General features: G+C 33.4%; 4 protein-coding genes across 5 annotated transcripts; 2 read left to right on the top strand and 2 right to left on the bottom strand.

The window, feature by feature from the left end:
- Positions 1-7,385: 7,385 nt before the first annotated feature.
- On the bottom strand, positions 7,386-7,850 carry LOC127080422 (uncharacterized). Its single transcript, XM_051020742.1, has one exon. The coding sequence runs from the start codon at positions 7,848-7,850 to the stop codon at positions 7,386-7,388; it is 465 nt and encodes a 154-aa protein (XP_050876699.1).
- A 1,298-nt stretch (positions 7,851-9,148) lies between these two features.
- Positions 9,149-11,379, top strand: LOC127084345 (50S ribosomal protein L17, chloroplastic). Its single transcript, XM_051024774.1, has 2 exons — positions 9,149-9,520; positions 10,778-11,379. The coding sequence occupies exons 1-2, from the start codon at positions 9,277-9,279 to the stop codon at positions 11,188-11,190; spliced, it is 657 nt and encodes a 218-aa protein (XP_050880731.1). The 5' UTR covers positions 9,149-9,276; the 3' UTR covers positions 11,191-11,379.
- Positions 11,380-11,736: 357 nt separating this feature from the next.
- On the top strand, positions 11,737-13,168 carry LOC127084347 (uncharacterized). Its single transcript, XM_051024777.1, has 3 exons — positions 11,737-12,188; positions 12,305-12,537; positions 12,631-13,168. Exons 1-3 carry the CDS (start codon positions 11,940-11,942, stop codon positions 12,824-12,826), a joined length of 678 nt encoding a protein of 225 aa, XP_050880734.1. The 5' UTR covers positions 11,737-11,939; the 3' UTR covers positions 12,827-13,168.
- Positions 13,169-13,305: 137 nt separating this feature from the next.
- LOC127084346 (reticulon-like protein B1) lies at positions 13,306-16,569 on the bottom strand. Of its 2 annotated transcripts, XM_051024775.1 has the most exons (8): positions 16,425-16,569; positions 15,753-15,859; positions 15,081-15,187; positions 14,714-14,965; positions 14,381-14,561; positions 13,988-14,129; positions 13,833-13,902; positions 13,306-13,581 (listed from the first exon to the last, which is right to left on the bottom strand). In XM_051024775.1, the coding sequence occupies exons 4-8, from the start codon at positions 14,895-14,897 to the stop codon at positions 13,418-13,420; spliced, it is 741 nt and encodes a 246-aa protein (XP_050880732.1). In that variant the 5' UTR covers positions 14,898-14,965; positions 15,081-15,187; positions 15,753-15,859; positions 16,425-16,569; the 3' UTR covers positions 13,306-13,417. The 2 variants fall into 2 exon arrangements, with proteins under 2 accessions (XP_050880732.1, XP_050880733.1); XM_051024776.1 differs by lacking the exon at positions 15,753-15,859.
- Between the last annotated feature and the right edge of the window lie 5,568 nt (positions 16,570-22,137).

The following is a 22,137-nucleotide window of genomic DNA, read 5'->3' on the forward strand; positions in this document are numbered from 1 at the left end:
ATTTATATTGCGTACCAATTAAACTCAATCTTAATTACTTCATTATTTATTATTTTTAATGATTTTTAATAAATAAAATTTATTTTATCGTCATTAACACAATTAATTATTTTGAATAAAAAATTGTTTATTTATTAGAATTGAATATGTTTATGATTACTCTAAATATTTCTATCCACATTTGTTTGTCGTCCTCTCAAAAAATCACATTTATAATTTTTTTTCTTTTTTTTATAACAATTAATTATGAGAAAAAAAAATATACGCTGACAGCGTAAATTTTTTTTATATTATCAACCAATTACGGATATGTATTCCGTCTAATCACAAGTTTAATTTTAAAATACTGATATGAAATGGAAGAATGTTATAATTCTATTGGATAATAGTGTAAAATTAGTTTACAGTCCACTACCTTTAATCTCATTAACTATTTGTGTTAACTTCCATTAATTAAGGATGATATGGCGTTTCATAAGACAATTTTATTTTGATTGAATGATGGGATGCTAATTGAACCATGACATCTCATTGCCAATATGGATTAATTTGAAAAATCCAAAACAATTCAATAAAATTCAATCTAAAGGAAAATACAAAAATCACAAATATTCACATCTTAATCATTTTCTTCTTCATCACAATATAGAAGAATTTAATAAAATTCAACTACCAATTTTTAAAAGCAAACTTAAGTGTCATAATCGTCGTCCACTAGGGGAAATTCTTTCTAACACTTTCGATTCCTCTTTAAATGTGAGAAAAACATAAAAATGGGGTTCAAATTGTGTTAGTTTTTTCTTTCAATTCTTTAAGTCTTTTTTATCAAATTTTGAAAATGAAATATAGAATCTGATACATAATTAGGGGTTTGCAACTGATAAAACAAGTTCACACACACACACACACACACACAGAGAGAGAGAGAGAGAGAGAGAGAGAGAGAGAGAGAGAGAGAGAGAGAGAGAGAGAGAGAGAGAGAGAGAGAGAGAGAGAGAGAGAGAGAGAGAGAGAGAGAGAGAGAGAGAGAGAGAGAGAGAAGCAGATTTACTGAAGCACACAAGAAGAGACTTCTAATGCTCAAACATACAAGTAAAAGATTTTTAATGCTCAAGGACTCAACAAGAGACTTCAGATGCTCAAGCACCTAGCAAGAGACTTCAAATGCTCAAGCACACAAGCAAAAAAATTCTTACAATCTAACTTACAGGGAAACAATTGTTTGTTTCTAACACTTGATATATAATCAGATGTGTAAACAAAATATAACACAGCAAGACTCTTTAGGACTTAAGAATATCTAGAATGTACAAGTGTTGAAAAATTCTAAGTTAAACTTGTGTTTTTTGTTTGACAGAGTGACAACTATTTTACTGTCAATGGTTCATTGTCCCTTTTCAAGTCTTCAGCTCCTCATATAGAGATATAAAAAAGAGTCGTTAAAGAGCACAAATGAGTTTTGGAGAAGCTTGATCAGAGATGTTAAAATGTTACTTGATATGGTTAATCCCTTAGAAAAGATATTTGAAATATCTTTGCTTCAAGAGGAACTATTTGTTGCAGTCCAATTGTCTATGAATATATTTGTTTAATCTTCATGTGATCAGAAAAAGACAAATGATTCTCTAAGTCTTAAAGTGACCCATCAGAGTTCCATCGATCCTTGTGTTGACTGACCTCATAGTCGGATAGTGATCTATTAGAGTCTTCTCGATCCTTGTGTTTGACTGACTTCAGAGTTTGAGTCTTCAGAGTCTTCAGGTTCTGATCCTCCAGAATCTGAGTATTCAGAGTCTGGTCCTGATCCTCCAGATTCTGGATATTTTAGCTTCTCTTTAAATGTTTATTTTAGTATCAAAACTGAATTTATCTTAAAAAATTTAGTTTATGATCTTGCACACTTGAGCATATGTTAGTATAACACAATTGTTCTTTAAATACTTTGTTATCATCAAAACCTTAGAGATATGGTACAAACCAATTTTGTTCAGACAATCTCCCCCTTTTTTTATGATGACAAACACAAATATTTAAGAATAATGGTTGTTAATTTAATTAACAAGTTGACTTCAGGGTCTGGGGTTTATAAGCTCCCATTGAGTCTAATAGTCCAAAAGGTGAGGTTTGTAAGCCCCCCCTAAGTTCTATCCAGGTTAATTAAATTTGATCAATAAATCACAATAGCTAGCTTTTCAGATTTTAAGCAAGTAAAAAGTTCTTAACTTTCAGATTCAGGTGCTTAAATATTTAATTATTTTACTACCCCTTTTGTAATCAATAAAAACAAAAAGAATAAAGGAAATAAGAAAAGATACTGAAAAAAAATATTATAAAATCAAGAAGATAGTTTGTTAGATTGCCAAAAATATTAAAAAGAGTCAAAGGCAAAAGAGCAAAAGAAAGGGTTATAAGTCCTAAAGCCTAAGGTTTTTTCAGAAGCTCCAGGATAATGTGTATGTCAGAAACCATGTCATTCAGTATGGAAACCACTGTCTTCAACTAAGCTTCCATATCTTCTTAATTAACAATAACTGACTGAAGTTTAGCTCCCATAACCTCTTGATTGGCAGCAAAAAAATCCAGTTTAGCCTTTAGTTTCTCTTGCCTATAACTGGAAGAAACTACAGACTCATAAGAGAATTCTTAAGATTCTATAAAACTGTGTCCATAAGGTTCTAAGAGTATCCCACTTAGCAGCATATGTCACTGAGTCATATGTTGTGAGCCTCTCAACAACCAAATCCTGCATTTTATCAAAGATTACAATTCTAAACTCCTTTATTTGGGCTGAGATTTGGTGTGGAGGTGATCAATGCATTTTGATGCACCTTATTCTATTATTGTACTTAGGCAACTCTATAGTCTATTCTATTATTTTTACTATTTTAGTGTATTTTTACATTTAAGTTTATTTTTGGTTTTATTTTATTTTCGTATTTTATTTTCAGCATAAATAGTTATTTCATACCTTATTACTATGCAGATCATAACTTGAGCTACGAGGATCGGATTGATGCATTCTAATATGAGTTGGAAAGCTGAGAGGATAAGATAAAAGTTTCATGTTGAAGTTAAAATCTGATTCTAAGTGGAGGAGGGTAGAATAATTCGTTGAAGTTCCACACTTAATTAAAATAGTTAGTTTGTGCCAGTTTTTGTAATTTTCGGATCAGATCCTATAAGGGCCCGAATTTACCTTTTATTATATTAGGTCTTTCACTACTATAGAAATCCGAATTCTGAATTTTGATGATACGATATTGCTTAGAAGATTTCATGGAGAGCTAATTCCCAAAGAGTTGATCTGTTGTATTCGAATTCCACTTTGAGATTTTTATTAATTTCAATTTAATTTCAATTTCTTTTCAATTCTTCCTATAAACTCGTTTGCTTAATTCGATTACTTTCGTTTTCTTAATTTGATTGTTTCTTATAGGATAGAGTTGATTAAATTTTATTGTTTGTATGATCTTTAACTATAATCACGTTAGCGTAGCTTTTTCGTTATTGTGTTTGATTAAGTCGCGTTTGCTTAATTCGCGTCTGCTTAAATCCGTTTGCTTAATTCGGAAATTAGGAACATACATCATATAATACCAATTTGCGCTTGTCAGTGGGTATTGTAATCGAATGGGATTGAATCCGCTAGGGAATTAAAATTATAAGAATCGATGATAAGTCGAAAATCGATACAATAGATTAGCTTATTTATCAATTTTGCTTTTACCTTTAATCATCTTCGATTTAAGTTTTGAACCTTAAAAACTCCTTCTTTATATTCGTTTGGTTATAACATTCAAGAGTCCTTGTGATACAATATTCGAGTGCCGCTTCTGTTTTACTACACTTTTAAACTCGTTTTTGACCCGTGTGCGACAGCGGATCAGAAAGCTCAAATGATGAGATGGTTAAGATGATGGAGGGATGGCATCTAGTTCAGGTTGGGATAAGTCTTCATAGAATGAAAGTACTATTGTGTTGACTTCTGACACAACATCTTATTCTTTTGAAGGGCTAGAAAAGTATTCATATTATGTAGGTTGTGAGATTTGTTGTGTTGGATATTGCAGTCGAGGTTGGTTTTCTGGTATGTGTGGTTTATAGGTTTCTGGTTTATGATGGGATTTTGGTATTGTTTGGTGTGAAAAAGGCTTGTTCAGGTTGGTATATACGTTCATATTAAACAAGGTTGGGTGGTTCTTGAATGACTTGTTCATATTTAGTTTCAGATTGAATTTGAAGTTGAACAAGTTTGTTTATGTCTTCTTATTGGGTAGGTTCAGATGAGTGGGTTCCAAGGGTATGAATTGAAGAGGTGTACATCTATATGGTTAAAGCTTGAGTCATCAGGATCAAAGCTTGAGCTTGGGATAAATGAGGGAGAAGGTATGGTTGTTTCAAAATCTCCTGGTATGTTTATGGCTTGAAATCACATTCATTTTATTTTTCATTTTATCAAATAATTATACTAGATTCAACAAAATAATAATAGTTTCATATTTAACATAATAATAATATTATAATAGTAATAATTTTAGGTTAAACAAATTAATATTTAAGTAATTTTGTTAATTATTAACGGGTACATATACCCGTGGGTACAAGTACCATCAAATATGTATCAATGTCCATAAGGAAACAAATAACTAAATATCATATTATTTTACCCGTGGATACCTATTAAGCTATCAAACTTGTGCCCGTGAAGGGTTTTACCCGCATGTACGAGTCTTTTTTCCATCCCTAAGCGGGACATGGATACTATGGACCATTTCCCATTCTCCAACAAAAATTCTTGATTGTCGGGGTTGACTACTTCATGAAAATGGGTAGAAACAGAGGATATGTCAAAGATAAAGGCGGAAATATTATGTCGCTTTTATTGGCAGAAGATCATGTGCAGATTTGGTTAACCAGGAGTTATTGTCTAAAACAACAAAACACAGTTCACTAGTGCTATCGTAATCGTTTTCTACAAATAGATAGGGGTACAAACTAAGTTTGTATCTTTCGCTCACCCATAGGTGAACGTACAAGCATAGTCGACTAACAAGGTGATTTGAAATGAATAAAAAAAGAAACGAGATGAGGCTAAAGGTTTGCAGGCTGAGAAAATTCACGAAGTACCATGGTTATACCATATAAGCCCTAATTCCACCACTGGAGAAACTCCTTTCACATTAGTATATGAGGCAGACAACATGCTATTATTCGAAATCAACACACCAACATGGTGACGCTCCACTTTAACAAAGAGGAAAATGAAACAGGGCTCTGATGTAACGCCCACCTAGTGGACCAAACAAGGGATGTCACTCACATTCAAGAATTCTCCTATAAATAGTTAGTAGTCAAAAGATACATTGTTAGATTAAAACTAAAATGCATCAAAACACATGTCACTACTTAAATCTATCTATGGCTCCTTCTTTGACCTTTCTTTATTTATTTATCTTTCAATGTCGTTCAACTTTATGAACTCTTCCATCCTTTCCAGGAAGTGACCATGCCAAGTTTCATCATCCTGTGTGAAATGTCTCATCCATTTTGGTGATGTCTTCGATATAGGATATCCCAGTTTCAAAAAAACCTGAACAAAATGTTATACATATGATACATTCAGATGGATTTTGAGGTGGCTTACTCCGAAATGGAAAAAATGTTTTTGAGAAACTATATCGTGTTAAATCAATATACACCTTACCATAATAGTTTGTTATATGGTTCCCAGTTTTTGGGAAGCGCGTCCATTTGCCAAAAGGAGCCGCACCACCGAGACAAGGAACAATAACATTGAGAATTGTATTGTAATTTTCTTTGTTCTCGTGTAACTTTGTGCATGATTCCCCATGCATCATCATCTCTTGTATAAGATACCGACAAACAAATTGGTAGTCATCATCTCTTTTACCTATCAAACCCAAAATAGCTCAAAAACCACAGTTATCGTCACCTTCAACATTAACAATCCGCTCAACATATTTGTGCATACAAAATGACACATTTTCAATGTGTTTTTTTTGTAACATCGATGGAGGAGATGGTTTGCTAATGCGAGCACCCTTGAAAACACTTTTTTGGAATTTTGGAGTCGGAGAATCTGGAAAATGTGCGTCGACAGAGTATGAAGGAGACCATCTCATAAAGTTGTCACTTTGTTCCGATTTGACCTTTTTATGGGGCACCATTTATTTTAACCAGTCGAAACGGTGGTTTCAAATCCGTTGTTTCTGGATAGGGAATCTTCCTCATCTGTTCTTTGATATGAAATTTCATTATGTCACCAGCTTTCATGAATCTCTCTTGGATCACTTCCCACTTGATCATGATACATATGTTTGATTTATCATCTTTCATCACACCATCATCATTAAAATGAAGCATTTTCTAGTGAGTGAAAACTTTATCCACATGTATTGGATTTTTCAAGATTCATATTCTTTGAAATTAAACAAGTTAGTGAAATACCCTACATCTTCCTAAGTGTACATCCACACTTTGAGCTATCTAAATCTATTTTATCCGCTCGCTTGGTTTCGTGAAAAAAAATTCAATGCCTCCCAAGATACATTGCCAACCAACTATGAATAAATGATGTTGTCTTTGAATCGGTGTTCTAACACAGTAATGCTCCGACCAAAAGATATTTGTATCTCATTATGTTGGTTTTAGAGCATTTGGTTCACGATGTCCCAATCTCAACAAAATTCACTTTTACTATTTCCCAACCAATTCTCAGTCCCGCGTGTACAAATTCAACTATTTTAGTTGTTGTATTGCCAAAGGGTCTAACCTGATCGGTCAATGCACAAATAATATTCTCTTTGACCTGGTCCAAAATAGGGTCCTCCACATGCTTCAGGAAATCTGGATATTTCACGCACACTCTCCTGAAATGTATTACAGATTCAATATATAATTTTTCCGTAGAAGAATTTGTTATACCATTCCATGCATCCATTATCGTTTCCACCACGACACGAGGTTTTACCATTTTTTCGTCCTCACCTTTGATTTTCTTGGTTCCAACCACACATTTTATTCGACTTCTCACATTTTTGGTTATGTGATACTTGCAAAGTAATGCATATGATGTGGGAAACACCATTGCAACCAAATTCATAAGTGCAGTGTCACGATCAATGACTATTACCTGTGACATGTTTTTTGGACCTTTAACAAGGTATTGCACATTTCCAAAGCCCATGTAACATTGTCATCTTTTTTGCATTCCAAAGATGCAAAATCGACTAAAAAGTCATCTTCGTAGAAGTAACACCAACAATTTCTAGGATTGGAAGTATATACTTGTTTGTTTTACATGTTAAATGAATAATGAGCACAAAGGGAAATGTGTTGAACAACTTGGTGGAATCAGGATGAGTCTAAAAAACATCTCGAACGATGACTTTATCCTCACAAACTATATGCCTAGAAACATAATGGTCATATTCCAAAGGCTTCAACAATTGTTCCATCTCAGATCTTGGTCCTCCTACCACCTTTTTGTTTAGAGCATTCACATTGTATATTTGCTTGATATTTGAAACATTTAGAGGTATTTTCTGTTTCAAAGATGCAAGTATGTTTTCTGGCACCACCAAGTTTAATGTCGTGTCCGAAACAAGTTTCATGTCCTCTAGAACAAGGTGACATACAATAGGATGACCGTATAACTTGTCAGTCAAGGCATGATTATGTATATCAGAAATCAAATTAAATTTCCATGTGTCATTCTCTATACGATATCCACACAATTTAAACAGACACTCACATTTTCTCAATCCAGTGTCATCTCGTTTCGACTTCCTAATCCGTGGTCGATACGTGCCACTTCTTTCGCATCTCATTGTTACAAATGTTTGTGTTCTATCCGAACCATTGTCATACATTCCGATTACAAGCCAATCCATATTTCTTAAACCCCACACAGATCCATTGTAGCATCTGTTCATGAACAATAAACTATTATTTATTTGTAATTTGTGAACAAACATCTACCTCGATAACAACTGGTCGACCACCCGGTTTAACATCGTCCAATTTAACATCATCATTCACTTCATCGGATTTAAAATCATGCTTCACTTTGACCGGTTTAACATCCACACTTACGATAACTTTAGGAAACATATCAGGGTGCACCATATTTAATACCACAAATTACAGAAAACAACTTTAAAACTGAAACTATTAGGATAATCGAAAGATGCATATCCGAACCACACCAAACTTTGTCCGGAGATGCATATTCGGACTCAACATTTATTTTTCCAGCTCAAACAACACATTAATGGAAGAAATGAGGGATGAAATGAATGAATATTACCTGCAATTTCAACTTTATTTTTTCTCCCATTTGATGTGATAAAATACAAGAATGGTGTTTTGGTGTTGCATGATTGATTGAGAATGAAATAATTTTTTTTTAAAGCTTTTGAAAACGAAGTATATTTGAGCATGAACAAGAAGATCATGCAATGTGGTATTTTATCTAGTTTCCCGCGTGATATTTTGGGAGATGCATCTACAAAAACATCACTTAGTTGTTAAATAGATGCATCTCCGAATACATTCAAATAATTTACGAAGATGCATCCCTAGACCATATTTTGTTCAAAATTGAGTGAATCTCAGAAAGGAAAAAATTGATGTGATTTTGAATGTGTTCGGAGATGCATCTTCAAACTCTAAGGGTGAAAATAACATTCTCCCTTAAGTTGTTAGATGTTTATGTTTCACAAATTTGAAAAAAAAGACTAATAATTTAATGGGTAATGCTAACTTGTGCCCTTGGGGCACAAATTAAGAGATAAATATAGAAACAATTTTTTGGAAATTGTGTATTGAATTTATTAGAAACTTACAATTAATAATTTTATTTATTTTTTCAAAACAAATTTTCTATTTGTGGGTTTCTTAACATGTGCCATTTGGACACAAGTTAACATTACCCTAATTTAATTTAATTATAAATGTATAAATTGATAAATTAGTTATACCCTATTCAATATTCATGAATATCAATCATTAAACATGGAATGAAAAGTGGAAACAAATGCATAAATACAAAAGAAGGGAAGTGTGAGAAGCAAACAAAGAAGGTGTGAATAGTAAGTATGAACGAATTTCCCTGAGCTATTAGTCTTTTCTATTGTAAAACGGCCCAATTTGAAATTTCCGCTACTCTATCTCTCTCCAATCTCTATCCACTTTTCTTTTATCCAGTAAAACCGAAGCACTGGTTCTGGAGTTGCAGTTCTTCCTCAAGCAAGAATGGCGAACGTGGCAGTTATGGCTACCACCACTAACAACACCACCTCCACCAGCCGCTGGAACATGTCTTCTCTCCGCTCCGCCTTACCTTCCATTACTCCTCCTTCCGCTTCATTGCTGCGCTTCACCGCATTTCCTCCTCCTTCTTCAGCGACACTCCGAATTTCGAAAATCAAATCCAAATCCCCACTTCCTCCAATTACCGGCCGTCCTCCTCTCCCTCTCTTCGGTTCTGCTTCCTCAGGTATACTATTTTTTTTCTTTCAAATTTGATTGATTACGACTATGGAGAAACTAAAATTCTATCATCACTTGTGTAATTATACAAGCATTCAACACTTTCTGTTGGATTCCATGGCTGACTGAAAAAACGGAATCTGTTGATGTTCTGTTAGAACAATTGAATTGGCTGGTTCTCCTTTAGCTCCCTGCCTAGAAATCTTCTACAATGTTTCCAATAGATAAGAGTGGTTTCTACTTTCTAGTAGCTTTCATTATATGTTTACTCTATGACTGTAGTCTCTGTATGACATTTACCTTCTATTAATCTATAACATGTACACTTTAAATGGAAGGTGTTTTCGCGTTTTCCATGACAAAAACCGACACGACTTTGCCATATATGATGATGATATTTAATAATTCCTGTTCTGTTCAAATTATTAATAATATATCGGTGTCAGTGACGAGTTCGGTGTTTCTAATTAGATTGAATTAGTGTAATTAAATAGCGGCGCCATGGTGGATATACATGGCAGTTTTTGGACTCGCCGTAATGGTAAATATTGGCGAATATTGCGGATTTTTCTGCCATAATCCACTATAACGGTGCCGCTAAGCAGCCAGTATGGCGGGATTTTGGCTCTCTGTCATGGAGCACCATCCACCATCAACAACACTGGATTAAATAAACAAAAACATTTCTATGTCGAGATTCCTCTCATTCCACCCAAATTTGCTTATGCTTTAGATGTAAAGTCTTGAGTATTAGGTGTGTTAGAATCGCATAGCTGCATATACTAGAATTATGCTTTATTAGTAGTCACCGACGTAAAATTCGTTAGGTCCAACCCTAATTTTAACACTCATCCTGGCTTTTCCCATTTTTCCAACACTTTCTCTCGATATTTATACTAACCCAGTATCACAAAGCTTTTTGAATCAAACACTACACCATGAGCTACTTTCCTAACTAATCCCTTTTCTTCCACTGAAATTCAATATAGGTATAGTGCTGTAGTTTTTTCATACCAAAACTTAAGATAATGCTTGAGGAGAACTTTTTCCCATGGAAATGGAAGATCAAAGGTGTTCTCAGGGTCTACTAATTGCAAAATTTTGTTTTCATATCCATATCAGATGTGGAAATTATACTGTAACATTTCTGCTGAATTTGTTTCTTAGTTAGTTGAGTGCGAATGAAATCTGCTTTACCATAGCACCCATTATCTCTTGAAATTCTGCATTGAATTAACTACTGTATTTTATGTTATTTGAGCAGAATTTAGTGGCTTTGATCAAGGTTTCACCGTGATTGGCAACGGTGGTCGAGTCTATGCTATGAGGCATGGAAGGAAAGTGCCAAAACTCAACAGGCCCCCTGATCAGCGTAAGGCACTCATTCGAGGCCTAACAACTCAACTCCTTAAACATGGTCGCATCAAGACCACCAAGGCAAGAGCCAGTGCAATTAGAAAGTATGTCGATAAAATGATCACTCTTGCAAAAGATGGTTCTCTTCATAAAAGGAGACAAGCCCTTGGCTTCATCTATGAGAAGCAGGTTGTTCATGCTTTATTTGAGGAGGTTCCAGAACGTTACGGCGAAAGAAATGGTGGTTATACAAGAATCCTAAGAACCTTTGCAAGGCGGGGTGATAATGCACCTATGGCATACATTGAACTTGTGGAGTAGTTATTAGTCGATGCCTTTATGGGCTGCAATTATTAGCATCCACTGTAACATTGAGATTTGTAATGCTTCCAATGTTCAACAATTGATTCTACAGTTTTTCCTATGTTTAGTTGTTTTGTATTTGTAAGTTTTATGTATGGACAAACATTGGTTCATAGATTCACTTAATTTGTATGAGCTCAACATAAATGTCTATGTGTAAAGTATACATAGGAGTATATGACAAACAACCAAGAGGCTAGATGCAATGTTGCTCAATTCTCGAAAAGTAAGAACCCTAGTGTTAAGTTATCATATTATCGAGGACTTGTCAATACATAACTCAATTAAGATGATAAACTAGAAGGTTGATTTGGATATTAAAATAGGAAATTATTGAGAACTTCATCTTAATGGTGAAATGATAAGAAAAATAATAAAGAAAGCACAATTTTCAATATTTGTTTTTTCATAATGATGCTTTCATTTATGCTTTTTATACGATTTTTTTAGGTGAAAAAATAATATAAAATAATTATTATATATTATTTAAAATTAAGAATACAAGTTAGATTTTAGATAACTAGATAAGGTTGTTCCTGATATCTTCCAACTTTTGACCCATTCTCTCTTTGCCAATTGCCATCCTTTTCTCTACTGTCATTCATTACTTCTTCTCCTAACTCTCTCTACATATTAAGTAACAGAAAAACCTTACTGGGTTATCTCATCACAACTACAACTACAATAACAAGAAGAACAAGATCACGATGCTGGGTATGGGGACTCTAACTTTGAGTTCATCAACTGCAATGCTAGCTCAATCCACTCTTATCTCTTCCAATAGAAACCACATCCTTTCCAACAAAACTCACTCTTTGCCAATCAGTTCGGTCTCTTCCACCAACCAAAATTTCACCTTACTCTCTTCCTTCAAGAAACAAACACCTTTTACCACCACTGCTGTTGCATCTCTTCAATCAGACAACGTTAGCTCTTCTGATGCTCCTGCTACCAAGGTTAGTAACATCCTTAACTTCTAATTTGGTGATTTAATAGTTTATGAGCTATGCAGTTAGAGCTGGTTAGTTATAATAGTTATTCTAATATTGTTGTTGTTGTTGTTGTTGCTCAGAATGAGTTCACCAAGTACTATTTTGTTATTGCAAATGCAAAGTTTATGTTGGATGAGGAGGAGCATTTCCAAGAGCAGCTATTTGAACGCCGTCGCTACTATGGAGAGCGTAATAAAGAACAGGATTACTGGCTTGTCGTTGAGCCTAAATTCTTGGATAGTTTCCCCGACTTTAAGAAGAGATTGGGGAGACCTGCTGTTGCTCTTGTGTCGACCAATGGTCCATGGATCACGTAAGAACATCATCGATCAATTCTTTATTTTCAGATGACAGCTTTTGATGTTTCAAACAATTTATAACTTTGCTGTTGTTTGTGTTTTGGCAGATTCATGAGGTTAAGACTGGATCGAGTTTTATCAGGAAGTTTTGAAGCTGACACCCTAGAAGAAGCATTAGCCTCCAATCCTACTAATCTGGAGTTTGAGAAGCCTGCAAAATGGGTGGCGCCGTATCGTAAATATGAATCTGGATGGTGGGAAAGTTTCTTGCCCTCTGGACAGAAAGAGGTGACGTCGTCGTAAGACATTTTTTATCCATTCTGTTTCAGCAGCGGGTACTCATAGTTGAATGTAGTTGATGTCGGTTAAATTTTCTTTTAGTTTGTAATTTTTGGAAGGCAGTATAATTATTTGATGTTCAAGTGTTGTCCTTAGAATATAAGTTCTAGGTATTGTTTTTATGCCTCAAACGAGTGAAATATAGACATTGTTTTAACTTTTGCTTGAAAGCCACATAGCATGTTAGATATCGCAACTTTTGAACAAACTGACTTCAAAAGTGATATTTGGATTATGTAAAGCTTGTGTAAGGTCTGGATAGTTGATGCGAATCTATAAAACGTACTAGTTTACACTTTTTATTCATCAACGTATAAAAAGGCTTATAATAAGCCTTTGTCGTATCATCATACAATGCCCCTAAGAACTCTGAACCCGAGTCAACTACCGACAAGGACTTGATTGCTTTGGCTTTCTTAATACAGATGTACATTTTAGTTCATTTTCTACATTCTTGCATCCTTTTTGGTGAACACAGGTTTGAGGTAGAACCGTGTAGCAACATCGCCATGGTGTATTAATTTGAATCCACACCATATAGAACTTGTGGTATCTCTATTCTAGATGGCAATCTTGCAAGTGTCGGGTCTTCCCAAAAATCTTCTTCCTCAACTCTGCGTATCGATTGTTTAATTCAATCAGCGCCTTCTCAGAAATGATATCTATAATTTCTTGGTTTCTTTCATACACTGCTGGCACTGTCAACAATGTCACAGTTGCTACATCAACAGAGCAAAAGAGAAAATAATATTAGTACTAACTTGAATTGAATGTCAGTAATATCTTTGTGAGGTATCACACAGTTAAGGAATTACTCAATTGCTGCAGTTAAGAGATTAGTACCGTTGAATCAAGTTTAGGTTTTGATTCAACGACATTGATCTCTCTACTGTGGCAAATGTGGTTTCGCTAACTGAACAGAAACCGAATCTGGCTTGTAACTTGATGGTACTGTAGGTATCCAGCTGACCTATGTAGAAGATTGTTGAAGTAGCGAACCAATTGCCTAGAACGGAAACAACTCCTAATGTCCATGTAACCTGGCGATAATTTTCTTGTCAGCTAAAATTGAATGATACTGTGAAAAGATGTCTAAGAAAACTTTAAAAAAATGCTGAAATGCACCCAAAGAAACTTCTTGAAATTTTGTCCCGAAGCTAGGAGTCCAAATGTTATGAGTTGTCTGTTAAGTTTTCTTGTCATCGAAATAGCTGTCTTAACAAGAAACCCTTCTGGTAAGACGAGTGCTGATAATTTAGGCGGAGGTCTGTATGTATTAAAAAGAAAATAACATCATTCATTGGAGTAATTGAAATTGCCTTTGCATATATAGTTAAAAAGAGAGGGAGAGAGAGAGAGAAACACTTCAATAGCTGAGTATATGTATAACGATCTTGATAGTACCGACACCTCTGAAAAATGACGCGTCAGTGTTTATTTGTATATTAGTGTTAGAGTCGTGTCTGGTGTGTCTGTGCTTCATAGATGAGAGTGATTGATAGGGTGAATTAAACTCACATGTCAATGAAGGAAGTTAGATGAGTCCAAAGGAATAGCATTGCCAATAGGATTACGAGAGAGTCACAAATGAAACTAAGCAAGGTGTATTCCATCCTCTTAAAAATAAACCATATGACAGTTACAGCAGATAGAATACTTGCTGTGATCCTCTTCTTTCTCCACAGTATAATATCAGCAACTACAAGAAACAGAAACTAACGTTTACCGTAAATTTCATCGCAACAATGACAGTTACCGGTTCCTTTTAACTTGCAACGGTTAGAAAGGCAAATCCGGTTCTACCGAAAACAAATAGATAGATAAACACATACAAGAAACATGCAAACATACCAATTCCAGAACCTAGGACAACATGAAGAGGCAATTTCCGGGCAAAGATGCGGTTCTTGGCAGCAGAAAATACAAAATATTTCTCAAACACAGTCTCGAATTCTGAGTCATCATCATCAAGTTCTCTGTTATGACCAAGAAAATCAGAGTCTGCTACATCCATGAATTCCACTTGATGAACCATTGTTTATATCTTCCTTTTTCTTCTATTGTACGTAAGATCTTTCCCTAATGTTATAAGTATAGTAAAACCTGTTATACACATCAACATTTCTATTAAAATCAGTGACATGCAAGATGGATGCATTAACAAAAAAAACGTTACAACATTATATACCACAAGAATTCCAAAATGAAAAACACTTACATTGGATTAATCAATGACAAAAACGTACAATGGATTCAGGATTCGTTGAATTTGTTTTTGGTTATCGGATTCCTGTCTCTAAGTGATAAGCTACAAATCTCAGGGGCCTGCACAATGAAACGGACCCCTCAAAATTCGCATGAAGGCATGCATGTCTTACTCTAATCTAATTATATAATAGGATTTTAATAATATTTTTTCAATTATGTAAAAAAGTAATTTTTTAGAGTTTAATAGAAATTCAAATCGATAGGTAAAGGTGGATAAGTTATTAGTTATCAAAAACAACGTTACAACATTATATACCACAAGAATTCAAAAATGAAAAACACTTACATTGGATTAATCAATGACAAAAACATACAATGGATTCAGGATTCGTTGAATTTGTTTTTGGTTATCGGATTCCTGTCTCTAAGTGATAAGCTACAAATCTCAGGGGCCTGCACAATGAAACAGACCCCTCAAAATTCGCATGAAGGCATGCATGTCTTACTCTAATCTAATTATATAATAGGATTTTAATAATATTTTTTCAATTATGTAAAAAAGTAATTTTTTAGAGTTTAATAGAAATTCAAATCGATAGATAAAGGTGGATAAGTTATTAGTTATCAAAAACAACGTTACAATATTATATACCACAAGAATTCAAAAATGAAAAACACTTACATTGGATTAATCAATGACAAAAACGTACAATGGATTCAAGATTCGTTGAATTTGTTTTTGGTTATCGGATTCCTGTCTCTAAGTGATAAGCTACAAATCTCAGGGGCCTGCACAATGAAACAGACCCCTCAAAATTCGCATGAAGGCATGCATGTCTTACTCTAATCTAATTATATAATAGGATTTTAATAATACTTTTTCAATTATGTAAAAAAGTAATTTTTTAGAGTTTAATAGAAATTCAAATCGATAGATAAAGGTGGATAAGTTATTAGTTATCAAAAACAACGTTACAACATTATATACCACAAGAATTCAAAAATGAAAAACACTTACATTGGATTAATCAATGACAAAAACGTACAATGGATTCAGGATTCGTTGAATTTATTTTTGGTTATCGGATTCCTGTCTCTAAGTGATAAGCTACAAATCTCAGGGGCCTGCACAATGAAACAGACCCCTCAAAATTCGCATGAAGGCATGCATGTCTTACTCTAATCTAATTATATAATAGGATTTTAATAATATTTTTTCAATTATGTAAAAAAGTAATTTTTTAGAGTTTAATAGAAATTCAAATCGATAGATAAAGGTGGATAAGTTATTAGTTATCAAAAACAACGTTACAACATTATATACCACAAGAATTCAAAAATGAAAAACACTTACATTGGATTAATCAATGACAAAAACGTACAATGGATTCAAGATTCGTTGAATTTGTTTTTGGTTATCGGATTCCTGTCTCTAAGTGATAAGCTACAAATCTCAGGGGCCTGCACAATGAAACAGACCCCTCAAAATTCGCATGAAGGCATGCATGTCTTACTCTAATCTAATTATATAATAGGATTTTAATAATATTTTTCAATTATGTAAAAAAGTAATTTTTTAGAGTTTAATAGAAATTCAAATCGATAGATAAAGGTGGATAAGTTATTAGTTATCAGGCCCGGGCCCAAGGAGCAGACAAAATAGGCCGGTGGTGTTCACTACACCCATATCCAATGATCACCTATGAAAATTTCAAAATGCCTTTCATATAGTACTTAGGATTTTAAAATCCAAACTTGTCCGTCCAATCTCCAACATAATAACTTTATAACTTTATGATCGGGACATTCTACTTTTGTCAAAAATTGATATGAATTCTAATCTTCGGGTTAACCACGTGACAATATTTTATATCCCGTTCGACAATAAGTTTAAAGAATTTTGACATTTTAAAAATAAACTTATATTATAAGTCATTTGTAAATTAATCCCACAATAAATCATAGACATTTGCCATTCAATAGTTACATCAAAATAGAAAAACTAATGCGTATATATGAATTCTAAAATGTTAACTACAAAATGTCATGATTAATCCAAATACAAATCATAATATAAAATATCAAAATATACAATAAAATCTTACTACGGTGTATATTTGGTGTCATTGTTTCTCATCTTCCGCTAGTACCGCAACAAATATCACAGCTCTGCTAAGATGGCTTGTACAGTGGTTATATGAGGAGTGCCTTCCTCAAACTTGTCCTTAGTTATGACCTCTCTCCTAATAGGTACAATACAGTGATATATCGGTAACACATCAATGACATGGTCTGCCATGACTCGCTTCTTTTTTAAGATCTTCTGATGAGATGACATCAGAGGATCTTTCTTTGTATTTGGTGTTATGTAAGGATGCGATACCTTATCAAATCATTGGATGTAGCTGTATACTGTACTATATGAACGAGGAGCCGAAACACGACATACATCCTCTGATACCAAGTGGTTAAAGTACATTGCAAAAATTTCATCAACATCCTTGCAGAGTACAATGGCAGGTATGGCTGACAATGAATCGAACCAACTCAAACATGGTTCGAAATTCGATTAGAAAACTAAATCGTTGAATTAGGTTCATGAACAAAATGAGCTGAAAATAAGTAAAAAAACCAAATTCGTTAACTAAATGAACTGAACTTGAACTATGTATAGTTCGATTCGTTAGGTTCATGAGTCAACTCGTTTATATATGAGAAAAGTTATATTGACTCTAAGAGTAGGTTTAAAGACTTACTCTAAATTTTAACCCTCTATTTTTTTAACCTAAGTGTTTTAATTGATAATTTATATTCTAAAGTGAACAAAATATTTTTAAAAATAATTATACAAGTTAAATCAATATCATATAAACATTAAGAAAAAAGAATATGCATTGACAGGATAAAATATTTTTACACTGTCAACCAATCACAAACGTGTATCCCGCCAAATCACACGTATAATTTTAAAATACTGATATGACGTGACATGACATAATTGTATAATTCTATTAAATAATGGTATAAAACTAGTTTACACCGACGACACAGTACCTTTAATCTCATAAATATTATATATAGTGGTTAAAAGATTAAACTTCTTTATTTAATAAATCTTTTATATCAAATAAAAATATCAAAGATTTATACCGGTGAACACACTTTACTTTTATTTAAATAATATTTAAAAAACTAAAAAAACTATTATGATCAAAATATTAAAAATTTATTGATAAAATTTTAAAATTAAATAATTATAGAAAGTGGTGACCATGTGGAATTTTTTATTTTACTTTCAAACTGTTATTTTATATTACTAGACAAATTTTTAATTAAAACGTTTAAAATAAAAGAAAATATAAGGTTAAGATTTTCTTATTATTTTAATCATATAATCTTTTTGTGATATAATCTATTTTGTGATATATTGTTGATGAAAATTATGGTGGTGTAGCATAGCATGTGGTGATCATTTTGTGTTAGTGTTGAAAAATATCATCTTGCATTTTGCAGTAAATTTGATGATTGTATTTAAAGTCATCATTGTTGGAGGCATATCGGAAGGTTTCAAGTGGTGTAATTATTATGTGATGGGATGTATCAATTTTTTAATAGTTTTTGATGCACTATTTTGTTAAACGTGTAAGATTCCTAAAGATTTAGAAGAATTTTTGAAATTTTGAGACAAAGTTAAACTTCAATCGAGTAGTTTTGAATTAGATTTTCAAATACATCTCTCGAAAGTTATATAGCTTTTGAAGTACATTTTTGAAACAAAGTTAAATCTCAATCTTATAACTTTTATTTTATTTTAATATTTTTATCATAAAATAATATTAATTTAAAATGTTAAATATATGTAAAAAATTATAACCTAATGACTTGAATCGAGTTGTTTGTGAACTTAAAATGACTCGACTTTGAGTTTTAAAAAAGTTCGAATCGAACTCGAGTTGAGTTTTGAGCTGAACCAATTCTTATCGAGTCGAGCTGAGTTGTGGCAAGTTCGACTCGACTCATTTTCAGTCCTAGTGGCAAGAGCAACAACAATGAGGTCTCTGGGTATACCATGAATATACACAAACTTCCGAAGGACTCACTCAGGTAGTTGCGCGGGGGGGGGGGGGGGGGGGGGGTGTCCATAAGTCAAGACTCATAGGTCATCCATCCAAAGTACAATGCTATCACCTCCAAGGGTCGTGGCTCACGGTGATTTCCGTATGACATCTAATTGATATCATCCAATATGATGCGGTCAAGAGAAACTCGGAACGACTCGGTCGTCTGGTTCCCCAAGAGTGGAATGATCGAGCACACACATGACAATGTCTTAGAGTAGTCATTTACATATGCCCAGCCGACGAGACACGGAAAATATTAGTGGATCCATGCCTAAAAATGGTTCAGATGAAATATTAGTAATAGAATAACGTAATATAGGTATTATGACAATATCAGTAAATGTGCAAAAAATTATTGTAAATAAACACCTGCTATAATTGTCCATTAAAGTTTTGACGCTGTTGTCGAAGATTGTTTATAATTCAACCAGATAATATTTGTGTGTAGTTTATTATTTTTAAAGTTTTAGGTCTAATTTTGAATTTTGTTCTTGCTATTTATTTTTTATTTTCTATTTATTTTTATAAATTTGTTTTAGTTTCTATTTTTTTACTGGGTTATTGTTAATACTTAGTATTTTATTTTTATGTTTTATTTTTATTTTTAATTTTTTTATTCTTATTATTTTTTGATCTATTTTTTTTAGTATGGTTAATTAGTTCAATGTTACTAATGTATTTTGTGTTTGTGTATGCGAGGTTCGAGTCGACATTGATTTCATTAGAGTCAGAAATCAAAAGAACTGTACTAGCTAAATAACAAAGAGAAGAGATTCCTACTCCGCCATAGCACTTGACTAGATTTTATGATTTTTTTATGTGCAACCCGAATGATGTGACTGAATATCATGTTAAATTAAAGTTATTTGGTTTCTCTCTGAGAGGCAGAGCAAAAGATTGGTTGCAATGTTTAGCAAACGATACCATTCAAATTTGGAAGGAATTAGAAGACAAGTTTCTAGCGAGATTTTTGACAGACACTTAGTTTATAGAAAGAAGAGCATAAATCTCAAATTTTGATCAAGGTGATTCTGAATCATTGTCTGATGCATGGGAGAGATTCAACTTGTTACGTTGAAGATGCTCAAATCACAATATGATCAGTATGAAATAGATGCAACATTTTACCAAAGGTCTCACAACTCAAACGAGAATGTTTTTGGATGCCTCAGCTGAATGTATCATAATGACTAAGAATGAAGACGAGATAAAATAATTAAATGAAAGAATGTACCAGAATGAGTATCATTTAATAAGTGACCGGATTGTCACACCAAAAGGCGTACTTGCATTAGATTTGAATGCAAGAGTTCTACCACTACTTAAGGTTATTTCAAAGTAGTTAATTGCAGCAACCACTCTTCAGGCCAATGTTAGTCAGGTTCATACACTATGGTGTGATTTTTATGGGCAGGGGCATGCTAATGGCTACTGTGTTCTAGAGGGATATATAGAAGATTGTGTACTATGCTAAAAATTATCAAAGAGTCAACCCTTATTCTAATACTTATAATGCAGGCTGGCATGGGTAGTCGAACTTCGATTGGAGTAAAAACCAAGGAACTCCTCAAGGACCTCAAATTCCTCAAGCACAACAATAAGGAAAACCATCTCAACTTGAAAAGGCTCTAGCTCAATTCAAGAAAGCCACTAAAACTAGTTTTGAACATGTTAGGAAGACGTAAGAGGAAATGTATAAAACTCAAAGGGAGATGGCAGAGAGTCAAGATACCATGAGCAAAAATAACGAAGCTTCAATAAATAATCTAGATAAGAAAATCAGTCAATTATCTCAACAACTGGAAGTACAGGCTAGTTTAAGTAAGGGATTTAGTGGTAGAAATATAAATAACAAAAAAAATTTAAATTGCAAGGTCAGTGAGTTGAGAAATATAGTAGTACCTTCAAACCCAAAAGTTAGTGATGAGAGAAAAGAGACAAGTGAAGGTGAGAAAAAGATTGGAAAAGAGGTAGTAGTCGAAAAAAAAGTTGAGAAAAAAATTAGAGGGAGAAAAAAGTGAGGAAAATGGTGAAGATGAAGTTAGAGGGCTTACCCTTGACAAATTCATTGAAAAAAACTCAAATTAGAGAAGGAATAAGAAACAAATCCTGAATGAACCTAACTCAGAGTTACCTGACTATATCAAACCACCTTATTCGGTCTTGAAAAAGAAACCGAAGAAAGAGATAGAAGTGGATAAATAAAAAAAATTATGGAGATGCTAACAAAAATACAAGTTAACATTCCATTATGTGAAGCTCTCGAACAGATGCAAGTTTATACTAAATTCATGAGATAACTCTTATCGGGAAGGCGTATATTGGCGTATGACGAGAATACCGCTTTGGCAGAAGAGTGTAGAGAAATCATTCAATAAAATATTCCACCTAAACTCACTGGTCTATGTAGGTTTACTATCCCATGTTCTATTGGTTCACTAACTATTGGTTATACCTTGTGTGATTTAGGAGCTATCATTAATCTGATGCCACTTTCTATGATGAGAAAGTTAAAATATGGTGAAACAAAGCCAACTCAGATGAGTCTCACATTAGCTGATCGTTCTATCTCATATCAATATGGAGTTCTTGAAGATGTATTGGTTAGAGTGAATGATTTGTTATACCCAATAGATTTTGTGATTACCGACATGCCAGAAGACTCTAAAAGACCACAACTTCTTGGAAGACCGTTATTAACAACAAATAGAGCTCTCATTGATGTGGAGATGGGAGAATTGATTTTGAGATTCAACAAAGATCATGTTGGGCTTAAGATGTTTGAATCCATGAAACATAAAAAAGAGAAGCCTCAATGCTATAGAGTTGATATAGTTGAAGATGTAGTAGAGGAAATGTCTCAAAATGAGGCACATTTACCCATTGAATATTTATGGTGAATTATATTAATACAATTGAGGTAGGACAAGATAAAGAAGTCAAGAA

The sequence above is a fragment of the Lathyrus oleraceus genome, chromosome 5, assembly GCF_024323335.1.
Source record: "Lathyrus oleraceus cultivar Zhongwan6 chromosome 5, CAAS_Psat_ZW6_1.0, whole genome shotgun sequence".
Lineage (NCBI taxonomy): Eukaryota > Viridiplantae > Streptophyta > Magnoliopsida > Fabales > Fabaceae > Lathyrus > Lathyrus oleraceus.